Source organism: Patella vulgata, chromosome 5 (assembly GCF_932274485.2).
Source record: "Patella vulgata chromosome 5, xgPatVulg1.2, whole genome shotgun sequence".
Taxonomy (NCBI): domain Eukaryota; kingdom Metazoa; phylum Mollusca; class Gastropoda; family Patellidae; genus Patella; species Patella vulgata.
Window position 1 is genome coordinate 66,570,260 of NC_065883.2, and position 13,673 is coordinate 66,583,932.

The following is a 13,673-nucleotide window of genomic DNA, read 5'->3' on the forward strand; positions in this document are numbered from 1 at the left end:
GGTTTCTAGGAAGCCAAACTGTTCAACTTATAAATTTTAAAACAACTTTATAATAATTTTAAAAAAGAAAATAGAAAAGGAATAAATTGAAGATTCAGTCAAATTTCCTTATTGTGAGTGTTTATAAAATAGCATATTCTTGATTTTCATTGCTACCGTTGTTACCATAATTAATTGAGAAAACAAAATCAAAAAGTATCAACGGTAAATAATCTCTCAGTTGGATTAATTCGGATTACAACGATTTTAACTAACACTTCTACCGGTGTGTGTTCATATAGTTTGGTGTGAGTGCTTATTATTGGGAAATTATCAGTTCATCACATCTTTGCAGAGTTGGATTAAGCATTAAGCAAATTAAGTGCATACTTTGGAAATCATGGGACAGGGGGGCACCACAGAATTTCTGCTTTGTTGGATGACAAATTTAAAATATTTAATTCCAAGAATAATTAAGAACTTTTAACTAGATTTTCATTGTTTTTTGTCTTTTTTTACTGTTACCTGCTTTGTCGCAATCAATAATGATGTATATAAACCTCATTTTGACAAATGCAAATTTGTTTTGTGGTATATATGGGGCACTACATTCATTAAAGTGCCTAGGGCCTCTGTGGGTTTTAATCCCACCCTGCATCTTAAAAGTAAATGCTAAGCAAAACTGAACCATATTTGGACATTTACAATATTGTAATTTGCAAGAAATTCAAAATCCCTCATCAGCTCAGAGACCAAATTATGAGTGTTTCATATTTAGGTAGCCCCTTAAAGTTAATATTGATAAAATTGTATTTATAGTAAACTAGGTCCAGGTGTATCCTCATCATTTTGCTATCATTAAATATAAAGTATAATCTATTTTATTCTGACTAGAGCTCCACCTGTTGTTAGAGATAAATGTAACGAGGCTTGCGTTCACCTGACGTGTGGAAATGTTAAACAAACGTAGGCTATAGGTCACTGGTCAATCATAACTATAGATAGTCTTGTAACAATAAACAACCAGACTTAATTAGACATATGTACACCAGTATCTTGATCAGTCAAGATGAGATACTTAAAGGGGCATGCCATTGGGAATTATATCAAGGTCAATGTATGAGAAATATTATAGGTATACCATCAGGAAATAATCAACTTTCACAAACAAGACAAGAAAAATTAAAGGGATATGTCGTTGAGAAATAAATCAACGTTTCCAAACATGCAAGATTTTAAAAACATATCATTTGAGTTACTCCTGAGTGATGTTTAAATGCGATGTCTTTTTTTTCATTTAAAGGGGCTTTAGGTAAGATTATATAAAGAGCTGACAGTTCTCGCTATAATAGATATTGAAAACAAGATATTCTGAAAATTTCAATCAAATTGCTTCACTCTGAACCGAGGTATTGGCCATTGAATTTTAGGCTAGTCTCGGTCGTCATTACTGATGTTGGTATGATAACAAAGTCTCAGTTATCCATTTTTACATTAAATTATCCATCACAAAACATATTCAAATCTACTATATCGTAGGCTAACAATGAATTCTAGAGTGGATTATGGTCTGGATAAGTTAATTAATGTCCAATTAATAATTTAGATACCATTTAGCTCTTGAATAATTCATGTGTAACATCGTTTTAACAGGGTTGTCATTTAGGCTAGTGAGCTTTTCATCTGAGAAATCGGGTTGATTTAAAAAGAAAACTATCTTAACATTAATTGGTAAAATTAGTATGTTATCTATCTAACAATTTTCCTGAGCCCTGGGTTTACCTCATACTGCTAAAAACCCAAATAAGCAAATTATTGTAATATATATCAATAGATATTGAATAGAAATTAACTGCCTACTTTTCTGCACCAACCGGGCTAATGAACATGATTTAAAAGTGGAACAAAGGAAACATTTTGTGCAATATTTCTTTTGCTCTACTTTTATATCATCTGTTTATGGTCATTTTAAAATCAACACTGTAGAGTCGCATATTTAATTCAACAATTGATGTGTCTTTTTATTTTATTGCCAGGATGTAGAAGAAGTTGACGTTGATTGTTCCGTGACTTTGTATGGCTGCTGTGATGACGGTAAAACAAGGGCAGATAACTGGAATAAAGATAATTGTCCCAACAGTCGAGGTAAGGTTTTAGCTATAATCTTGTGTGAAATGGTTATTTTATGTTTTTTGATCAGGAACTGGTCTCAAAACTATACTCATCTTCTTGAGAGTGATGCTCTTTGAATAAAGCCTGAGGCTCCACCTATTCATGTATGATTGACCTGAAACTTGGCATGCTCTTTATTCTTTGGACAATTGCACATTGATTAGTGGATATTTATTGTTTGATATGTAACAATTCCAAAATGGCAGCGATGGTGTAATGCTCCTTCCTGGTCTACTGTACGTCCATACTTGTTTTTATGTGGTTTGTTATATACTCTATTGTCTGTTCTGTTTGTTTTTTTGTTGTGCAGTTGTCCTTCATTATGAAATTAGTCAGACATATAATTAGTGATCTGGCAGAGTTTAATTTTTGTTTGTTTGCCCAGGACAACTTCTTTCTGTGTTGTTTTGTTGCATACAATACTATTGTTTGTTCAGTTTGTTTGTTTGTTTGTTTGTTGTACAGGCCTCCTCCATTTTTTATTAAATGTTATGAAATTAACCATTGATTTTATTAGTGATCTGACAGCGTTTGATTTTTTTTGTGTACAATTATTAAGCATTTAAGACTTTTCAGGATAACTTCTAAGTTTCATCTATGTTTTGTTGCATGCACTGTATTGTCTGTACTGTCTGTGTTTTGTTGTGCAGTTGTCCTTCATTGTTTATTAAAAATATTATAAAATTCTTATAGTGTTCTGGCGGAGGTCTCCTTTATTTTTTGTATTGTCTATTCTGTTTATGTTTCATTGTGCAGTTTTCCTTCATTATTTATTAAATTTGCCAGGCATACAATCAGTGATCTGTCTGTTTGTCCACCCCCACACAAAAATAGAAATACAACTTTATTGTGGTGTTGGTGAAAAATAATCTGGAATCAAATGATGATAATGACCAAAACACACATCAACAAACTGTTCCTAAACAACAGAAAAAACCAAACCAATCTCCTACATGGGTATATATCTGTGTCTGATATCCTATGTCTGTTGTTGGTTGTTTCAGTTTATAGTTTTCGCATATGTTCAATATCTTTTCAACGAGAATGACTTTTTTTGTTGATTTTATTAATTTGTGATAATCTTTTCAGCAGGCGTGTTGTACTTTAAGACAAGTATAGTAATTTGTATAAAACTTATAAAAGTAATTGTCTTGTACTTGATGACTACTAGTAATTTGTTTAAAACTTAGAAAAGTAATAAGAGTTTTTTTAACGTTTAAAACAAACTTTGTTTTTGATTACTACATTGAACTTTGTAAACTTTCAAGTGTTTGGTGTTTTGATATGATTCAGTTGTTGAATCAGTGGTTAGAGAAGACTGTGTACAGTCCTTAGGTACATTATTAATAAGACTGGTGTGTGCTTTGCCTTTTTATCAAACTACCAACGTAATTTTAAAATACCATTTTTTTAAAAAGAAAATGACGAACTATTTTTATCACAAACGTTTCGATTTTGTTTTCTATTGTACAAATAAAGACAGGTAATTATTGAGGAATATTACTAACGTAAAGTTGAAGTCGGTACGGGAAATAAATGTGAAAAATAGCACACTGCATGGCTCATATGGCCCTGGTTTCATAAAGAATTTTCAGACTTAAGAATTTACTCAACCTTCAATCACTGTTTATGAGAAATATCTTTGATCCAGAAGCACACAACTTTGCACATAGTTTCTTATTGATGTATTTGATACATTAAAACAAAAAAAGTTTTATAAGGGGCTATATTGATCCAGAAACACAAATATTTGCACATAGTTTCTTATTGATGTATTTGATATATTAAAACAACAGAAGTTTTATAAAGGGCTATATTTAAGTTAAAATAAGGCAAACAATTTTGAGTAACTTCTTAACTTAAAACCGAGAATTCTTCGTGAAACCGGGGCCAGGTTGATGCAGAAAATGAGGACATTAAACCCCCTTTCCTTTAGTTTACTTCTTTCATTTATGTGCCGAGTGTAAAGAGAAATCTTCACTTCTACTTTTGCTTAGAAATATCTTTAGTATTGATCTCCTCCTCCTGAAGTATAATCTACCAATATTTCTAGATGAAGAATACCTGATTGAAACATTTTCGACCATGGTACATGTAGGTGTCTAACAGGAATAGTTTACAAACCTCAAAAGATTGAACGTAAGCTTCTCTTTCGGTCTTTAAAATCAATGAAAAATGAAACAATATCGTCAAAATTGAATAATAGTGGTTCAATATTAATTTTAGAACAAAATTATTCGGGAGAGGAAAACTGGTGTCCAAATTTGGTTTAAACTGGTTTTTTCTCCTGTTTTCTGTATTATCATTCTGATTAAAATACAGATCTATATTTCATTTTGTTTTTTATACTTTCAATGGCCTCTGATGCATGAAGATCTGACCAGTTGTAGTAGGAGGTTGCGTCAGGGGTCATACGAGCAGCTGCTGACCCTATGATGTCCGACTTTTGATCAACCAATCAAGGTTGATGTTTCTACTGGGATACAAAAAGTTCCGGGGACAGCATGTCAAGAACTTGCCGCAACAGACCATTTCTTTGGCTAATTTAATCCCTCACATTAACCAGAACGCGGATTTTAATAACTCTTCCAGATCCTAGTGTAGTAAACATAAGTAAAACGAAATTTTGAACTATAAAAAACAAAACGAAATAGGATCAGATTGATGTAGTATCAGTCAGTATACTTCACCAGCTGGGATTTATTCATAGGAACAAAATAACTGTTGAATGATATGTTGATATTAGATACAGTATAATATACAAACTATATCAAATATTTATAACAATATACTAATAAACTTTCTCAATAATTACTTCACATTGATCATCATCATCATCTGGAATCTTACTGAAACTATATCCATCAGGCCTGCATCTTTCAAACTGATATTACTAGTACATGGTTTTGACCACCCACTGATGTAAAGATAAAGATATAATGGTACATGGTCATCTGTTGTATTCATTAATCTGATATACTTGTAACCACGTAAATATATCATGCATGTAAACATATATATACCTACCGTGCATATATCCCTGTAAATATACCCATAGGCGTACGGGGAAATTTTTGACTGGGGGAGCGGTGGTGATTGGTGCCCAAAAAATGTAGTTAGGTTCTTAGTATGTTACATAATAATAATAAATTCGCTGTTAAATTGGACACATTCAAGAACACAATATTTTTTTTATACAACTTTTACAAAGTACAATTGTTTGGCCAAATTTTCCCAGCATTTGGTACCCAAAATGGGGGTGGGGGGTGGCGGCCGCCTATGAATATACCGTATCATATACTTAGTCTTGTCAGTACTGTAGTTTATTTTGAGACAGTAATATGGTTATTTCTCTCCATCTGGGGAATTGAGTGGCCAAATGCTCTGATCTGATATGTGCACTTTAGTTCATAGTTCATTGAGTGACAAGAAGTAGCATCGCCTGCCTAATCTCATGGTTTTCTCTTTTTTGTCCTCCGGTTTCCTCCTGCTGTTAAATACCCCTACCCACAAGCACAATTTTGATATAAAATTGAACCATAAGTTAGTCTTGAAATAACCTAGTTTGTGTCGAGTGGACCTTAAACTCTACTGACTGACAGAAGAGTACATGTATTATGTATGTTACACCAAATCTCTCTCTCTATCACTCTCTTTCCAGGAGATTAATTTCATAATTTAGAATTATAAATTCTATATAAGTTATAACAGATACTTTATTTTTTACCACATCCGTGTCTTTCAATTGACCTTCTACTTTATCTGACATTATCTGGAGATTTTACAAGGATTAGAAGTAAAATATTTAACATTTTTGAGACTCAGATTCCATTGTTATACAAGATATGAAGCTGATCCATGGATCTAACTGCGTATTAAATATTAAATGTGTGTGTATCTATAAAGTTCACATACACCTTGGTTGCTCACATTAAACAATTCATTCTCTTTGATAATGGAGGGAGAGAAGTTGGGTTTGACACAAAACAAGTCATTTGCGGACTACAATTTTATTAAAATACTTTGATTTTGAAGGTGGAGGGTGGGGACGACTCTCAGTGAGAGGAAAACCTGTGGACCCGGACAAAACCCTAGTAATTAGAACGGCAACCATACTTCTTGTTACTACTTTAATTCTCTTTGATAATAGACAGCAAGAAAGAAATGAGGTTTAACAGTTACTCGACTTTTAGGACTCGCATGTGATACAATTTTATTTCAGTAATTTGTTTGCACATAGGGGTCTTTAGCAGTGGAAGGAAATTGAAGGACCCAGAGAAAACCCACAATGTTAGACACAGACAGGCAACGTTACTTCCTAGTCTGTGTTTAAGCCTAAGTCTTAGATTTATACTTGCACCTCTAAATTAACCTATATAATTTTACTATTTGAAAAAAATAAACCTATCAAGGGACAATGTATAGTCATTGGGATGGAAAAAAAAAAAAAGGCCGCATTTACACATTAGTGTGCACGTGAAAAATCTCTTGACAGCTGGAATTCGGTATAAGAGTAGGGCATAGTGCCGCAGTCCGGGAAAAATTTTCTTTATAGCACACTGTATGGCATATGCCTGTCTTCATTAGCCCAGTCGGAGCAGAACAGTGGGATGTTAAACCACATTTTATTTCAGCTTATTTTCATTATTTTCAGACTAAAGAATTCTAGAGATGTAACTACTCTATATTTTACATTGAAATTTTTAATTTAGTAATTCTTGAAGGTGAAAAACTTGGTCAAACCATAGATGAACTTACACTCTTAAAGTTAAAAATATTGTTATTAATTTATAAAAAAACATCCATGTCCAGCCTTTGTTATTGTAGCAGTATTCATTTATAAAAAAAACAACCCCATCCAGCCTTTATTAAATTAGCATTATTGTTATTAATTGATAAATACCAATGAAGAATGATCGTATTGAAAATTTCATTAAAATTACTTTATTCCGGATGTTTATTATCGTAGCAAGAGTTCTTGACAACCAAGATCAAGTCTCAGTTACCCCCATTTTATCATTAAATTTTTAAATCTGAAGGGTTTTCTAATCCATTTACATCTCGGCCATCTGCAATGGTCTAGAGAGTTGATTATAGAATGGTAATATGAATAAATGGCTCATTAAAAAGATTTAGCTCTTATATGCATCTTTAAATCATGCAGGTTTACAAACCCTTTTAAATCTTGGCCATCCGATGATCTAGAGAGTTGAGTACAGGCTTGTCAGGTGAATAATTGTCTAAATATTAATTTGTATAACACCAAAAAAAAAAGACCTACAATAAACAGATTTAATACAGGTAATGCATCTTTAACCTAGGATAATCATGAAGAGAATCACTGCTTCTATAATTAACCCAAGATCCATTCTGCACACAGGGAACTATCTACTCTACTTCGAGAATAGATCTCTGTCCTATTGTCCTATATGGCCGACATATCCAACAATTAGCATACTGTTTGGTAATGCAGTCCTACTCTGGTTCAGAACTGTTATACAAAAAAAGACTAATTAAACCTTTTCAGTTTTATCAAATGAAAGCAAAATATATATTTCTCAAAATTCTCACAATATACTTAGTGTTTTCGAAATAAAGGACTTAAAATGTTGGTCATCTAGCTTCGAGTCTGTTCTCAAGCAGAGCTAATTGTAGACAGACAGTGAAAGTTTAGTATGCCCCCAGAATCCTGTATAATAATTTATACATCAATATTTAGTATTAAATACCCTGGTATGTTTGCTGTTAGTCTGAACTCTTATAATGTTTACTGTAGTAATATTAACATATTGAATATGTTTACCCTAAGGGGGGAAGATTGTTTGTAATAATAATAATAAGTCATGATAATCGGGTTTTATCTGCTGCTCAGGATGATTAGCGTGGTCAGATGGGTGAGAGGGGAGGTAATAATTTTACTAGATGTACTTTACTGTCGGTCTGCATCAATATTTACCATCCATTACTAAACCAGCGTTTAAGTCTTCAATCAACACACTTACAATTTTAAATCATTATGGATTAGGAGTTTTTAAAAGAGTTTTATAGTCTTTGTGGCTCAGTGAGTAAGATGCTAGCTCACTAACTGGAGAGTCGTGGGTTCGATCTAGGTGTTTGCTGAAAAAGATTCTGGGTTCCTCAGGGTTGTCTGTAAGCTTAAGTCTTGGATCAACAAACTTACAATTTTAAATCTTGATAGATTAGGATATTTTAAAAGGGTTTAGCCGCTGTTTCCTGCAGCTTCTCGTGGCTTAGTGAGTAAATCACTTGTTTACTAATTAAATAAGTAGGGGTGTAGGACAGATATCTCTGGGCAAGGAACAATGTCCAGTTGCTAAGTTGGTATGTAAAAGAACCCGCCTTGACGGTTGGAATTTTTCAAAAAGAATTTTTAAAAGGACTTAGCCGCTGTGTCCTGCAGCTTCTGGTGGCTCAGTGCGTAAGACTGTGGCTCACTAACCAGAGGGTCCCAGATTTGATCCTGGTGTTCACTGAGGAAGTTCTTTGGTTCCTCATTTGCATTCCGCTTGTCAGTAGTGGAGGATGGCAATGCCACTGTCAGGGCTAAATTACCCTCATAACAAACTGTATGCCTCTATTTATTAGTCTGCTTGATGCATTCATTTCATTTCATAGATATACCAGGACCAGATTAAAACATTTAGAGGTCCTAATAAAGCAAAGAAATGATTATGGTGCTCCCGATATATATATATGTAATTCAAAATAAAAACAATACTAAACCTTAAATAAAAATTTTATCGTTCAAAAGGAAGCGAAAGTTGTATTGAAGATAGAATTTGCTGGACTTTCTGATTGCAAAATCCTGGATAATGTCATTTATGCTCTAATCCTTTTTGTTGGCGTGTGTGCTGCATCATAAGGTCTGTCATTGAATCAGCTGGCGTGGTTACGATTCCCCGGTTGTACGTGACAAGGAGTAGGGTCACTTGTCCAACGTCGTGGGTTTTCTCCAAGTCCTCTGGTTTCCTCCCATTGCTAAAGACCCCCACGAACAAGCAAATATTCAAATTTTAATTGAACAATAAGTTAGTCCCAAAATGACCTAGTTTGTGTCAAGTGGATGTTAAGCCCCATTTCTCTCTCTCTCTCCTTTTTATGGGTCCTGGTTCAGTTGCATCATTAGCACCATGGTAATTTTGACTCTCAAAAAAAAACCTCTAGAATGCCCACATTTCCCTTGTTGCCCTAAGGACTCGCTAAATTCAGTCTCTTAAGTACATGTTACAAAGGAAGCTGTATTGATTTGGTAGAATTTGTTATCAGGATGAAGTTACTGTATCTAAACACTTCCTTTGTGTTTAATCCCTGGCAATAGTTATCATCCTGTCTGATTGAAGATGAAAGACATTATCAATAAGATTAAACATGAAAAGATATCAGATCTTGTGGTTTGTCATTGATAGAGATGTAACTCTTGATCTCTGTTGAAATATTTGATGAGAGAGAGAGAGAGAGAGAGAGAGAGAGAGAGAGAGAGCTTTGGGACTAACATATGATATGATTTGATTTCACTTGTGGGTAGGGGTCTTTAGCAATGGAAGGATACTGGAGGACCTGGCAAAAACCCACAAACACTGGACTCAGTGACAGACCTTATGACTTAAAGCACATGTATTATACCATTCAGCCACCCACCATCCCAATTGGTGTGTCATTGATCTCTGTATGTTGCCATTTGATTTCCCGGATCCATGTTTGTATCTTACATTATTGAAATTTTAGTCAGGAGATGTGGTCAGGGGGATAAGGTAGTCAAGTGATCAGAGGAATGTTGTCAAGTGGTCATGGGGACATGGTAGTCAAATCGGAACATTCTAGTCCAGTTCCCTGACCAGTCAACTACAACATCCCCCTGAGCACTCGACTACAACGTCTCCCTGACCACTACAACATCCCCCTGATCACTTGACTACCATGTTAACCTCAAAATGGTTAGAGTATATAATATATTTTCAAGAGTTTCATTTGTTTTTGATGTTATTTTATTCAAGGGTAATTGAAAGATGATATTAAAGTATAGTTTATCTCAAGTAGAAGGCGTTAACTGATACTATAAAGTGTTTGAATTATGATAAATAGATTAATATAAAAGATAAAAACATTAAAACAATGTAATAGTAATCATATAACAACTTACTGATTATCTACAGGCATACAACTCACCAGATATAATCAAATCAGAGGGTGAAATCAGTGGAATTTTATGGCAGAGGGTGGATCATGCTACTAATATTCCCTCATAGGAAAGGAAATAAAATGAAATGGGTTTAAAGTACTATATTGTTCTGCTCCGGCTAGGCTAATGAAGACGGGCATACGCCATGCAGTGTGCTATGAGGGAAATTTTGCCCAGACAGCTGCGTTACGACCTACTTTTATATCAAATTTTAACTGCCATGGGATTTTTTATGTGCACACCAATGTGTATATGGTACCTTTTCATCCCATTCGAATGACTAGACAGCTGTCCTTGTCAGGCCTTCCGTCCTGCACAACTGACAAGGGGAAACCATGCTACAAAATCCCAATGAACTTTCTTGGCCGACACCAGGAACGAACCAGCGTCTTACTCAGGCCACGGTGGCTCCCGTCACAAGAAAGGATAGTTCAGGATCTGGTCCCTGAGTGCTACTCATTTCGTTGTGATTCTTGGAGGCAACAGTCTTCGAAAAAAAAAGTTTAAGACTTTGCCAATTTAAGTAAGATTGGCATGAAACTTGGCATCCTTGTGTCTTCTGTCAAAAAAAAAGAAGTAAATAAAATGAAAAAGATTATCCCTGGCAGATAAGAAAAAATAGAATACTATATGACACTATAATTAGTTTTATTCGTGGATCATAAACTTTTTTCAAAATTAATGTTGATTTTTTAATTATAAAATGAAATGAAATGGGTTTAATGTCCTACTGTTCCATGAGGGAAATTTATGGCAGCGGCACTATGACCTACACTTATATCAAATTCCAACTGCCAAGGGTTCTTTTACTTGCACTATGTTAATAGTGGAGAAAGTCTGCAAGTCTTAATGAGTTTAAAATTGTTCTTTTAAAATAAGCATCGCCACTTTAATAAGGTTTGTTTAATTAGTAGACCTGATAAAGATTTGATAGGGTTTGTCAGATAATGGTATTGATGTTAATATATTGATATATATACCATTATATTAATCTATACACCATGTTAAACCTATAAATTACACACCAGGGGCGACTTGATGTCTCCCTTCATTTCTTATCTCTACTGGTCAGCTACTTGTCCTTCATGTCCATATAACTGACCACTGACCACTGAGGAGTCATGACTGGTTTTATTTAATATCAGAGAGGTTTTGGTAGCTGAGTGTTTTGAGCTTGGGCATGTTAGCCAAGACAGTTACCCAAGATATTCCAGTTTAGTTTCTCATTGTCAGGGGTGCCTTACTAGAAAAAGTGTCTAGTTGTTCAGATGGTCCAAAAAATTAAGGTCTCAAGTATACCATTATGCAGCACAATAAAGATATCAAGGTCCTTTGTACAAATTGGTAGTGCACATAAAAGATCCCATGACATTTGGAAATGGAAATAAGAGTAGACTGTAGTGCTACTGTCCAAGCAAACTTTCAATCAAAGGACACTGCATGGTGTGTATGCATGTCTTCATTATCCCAGTTGGTGCTCAAAAACCGGATGTAAAACCCAATTGCATTTCATTTAGAAAGATGACTGTGATGATGTTTCTGATTATGTAACTTTAAAATTATCCCATAAAGTACTATTGTCCATAGTCTCTGCCTCAATTAATAAGCCCACTCAGCATTAGAAAATCAATTATTACCCCCAGTTAGGTCAAAACGTAGTTAGTAAGTATAGCATTGTGTAATTTTTAAATGACAGTTGAATATTGATTTGTAGGCCTCATTCTGGTTGGATTGAATGTGTAAGAGACTCTGGCAAACATGCTCATTTTCCCCCGAAGAACAGACCGGCCCAATCATTAAAAAAATCAGCCCATTTGCCTATCTTGACTCAGTGATTTTAAACAAAGATATCGCTGAAGTATATTTATTTATCGGGACACGAAGAGCAGAAAATTAATTCTATGACTCATTAATCTCATATTTTTATTCTTTGGAATTTTTCATCTTATTTCTCGGGCCCAAAAAATAAATTAAAAAACGAAAAAGTGCCTGTTTTCCCTTCTCTTCTCAAAAGTCTTTTAGTTTAAACAATAAAACTGGTTTACAGGATTCAAATGGTTATTATATTTATCAAGGCCCTGATGAATCAAAAATTAATTTGATTTAGCCTAAGTACATATATAACACTGTTAATCTGATAGTAATGTTTCAATAAAAACACTTTTAACCAAATACTTGGCGTCGTGTTATACACAATATAACAAATATTTTTACCTGTTTTGACACATAATAACAACAAATAAAGGTGGTGATAAAATATATATCTCTGTCATTTCAACTGACCATGTACTGGACACTGTGTGGACATTAGGGGAGTGTCAGATCAGTTGTAAATTATAGAAGGTTATTGTGTGATGTTGACTCTGGTCAAGTTGAGACATCTTTAAGATTAAAGAGAAACATAGTATCATATATATATCATGTTATTACACCTTATATATTTCATACCTGTATATTATACCTTATATATTTTATACCTTTGTATTATACCTGTATGGTTAGCACATGCGCGCTATATCATAAGGTCTGTCATTGAGTCAACTGGCATGGTTTCGATTTCCCGGTTGTACGTGACAAGGAGCAGGGTCGGTTCTCCGGTTTCCTCCCACTACTAAAGACCCCTATGCGCTAGCGAATTATTGAAATAAAATTGAAACATGTGTTAGCCCCGAAATGACCTAGTTTGTGTCGAGTGGATGCACATTAAAGAACCCTTGACAGTTGAAATTCGAAATAAGCGTCTGTGTAAAATTTCCCTCATAACATACTACCTGCACGTCTTCATTAGTCAAGCTGGTGCAGAAAAGTAGGTCATTAAGCCCCATTTCTTTGTGCATCTACAATAATTATTTTTGGTCCTTCATGACATAGTCCAGAACATAGCTGGTACAGAATTGTGATATACTTCAGAACATAGAACAGAGGTTTGAGATGTAGTCCAGAACATTCCTGACAGGTTCTTATATCAGTTTCCAACTTTCAGCATATATTTAACATAGGCCTCTGTCACTAAATATACACTGAATCTCAGTTTATTGTCTCATTCGAATAACTAGACATTTTTCGTTGTCAGGCATTCTGTTCTGCACAATTGACAAGGGGAAATAAGTCTGGAATAGGCTTTCAAGACTCTTTAACACACTGCATAGCGTATGCCCATCTCCGATATCCCATTTGTTAAACCTCATTTCATAAATAATACTGGCTCAGTGAGTAGGACGTTGGCTCGCTAACCTGGAGGTCTCGTGTTCGATCTCTGCATTGGCCGCGGAAGTTTATCTGGATTTTCCGCTGTGGTTCCCTCCTATCAGTTGTACAGGAC

The 13,673-nt window shown here is 34.5% G+C and overlaps 1 protein-coding gene across 7 annotated transcripts in view; it reads left to right on the forward strand.

Annotated features, from left to right (window-relative positions):
* The window catches only part of LOC126820413 (papilin), a 164,520-nt gene that overhangs the window by 64,556 nt on the left and 86,291 nt on the right, over window positions 1-13,673 (forward strand). For all 7 annotated transcript variants that reach the window (XM_050548334.2, XM_050548326.2, XM_050548325.2 and 4 more), the window contains exon 14: window positions 2,016-2,124. In XM_050548334.2, coding sequence (XP_050404291.2) covers window positions 2,016-2,124 — 109 coding nt within the window. The remainder of the gene's footprint in view (window positions 1-2,015; window positions 2,125-13,673) is intronic.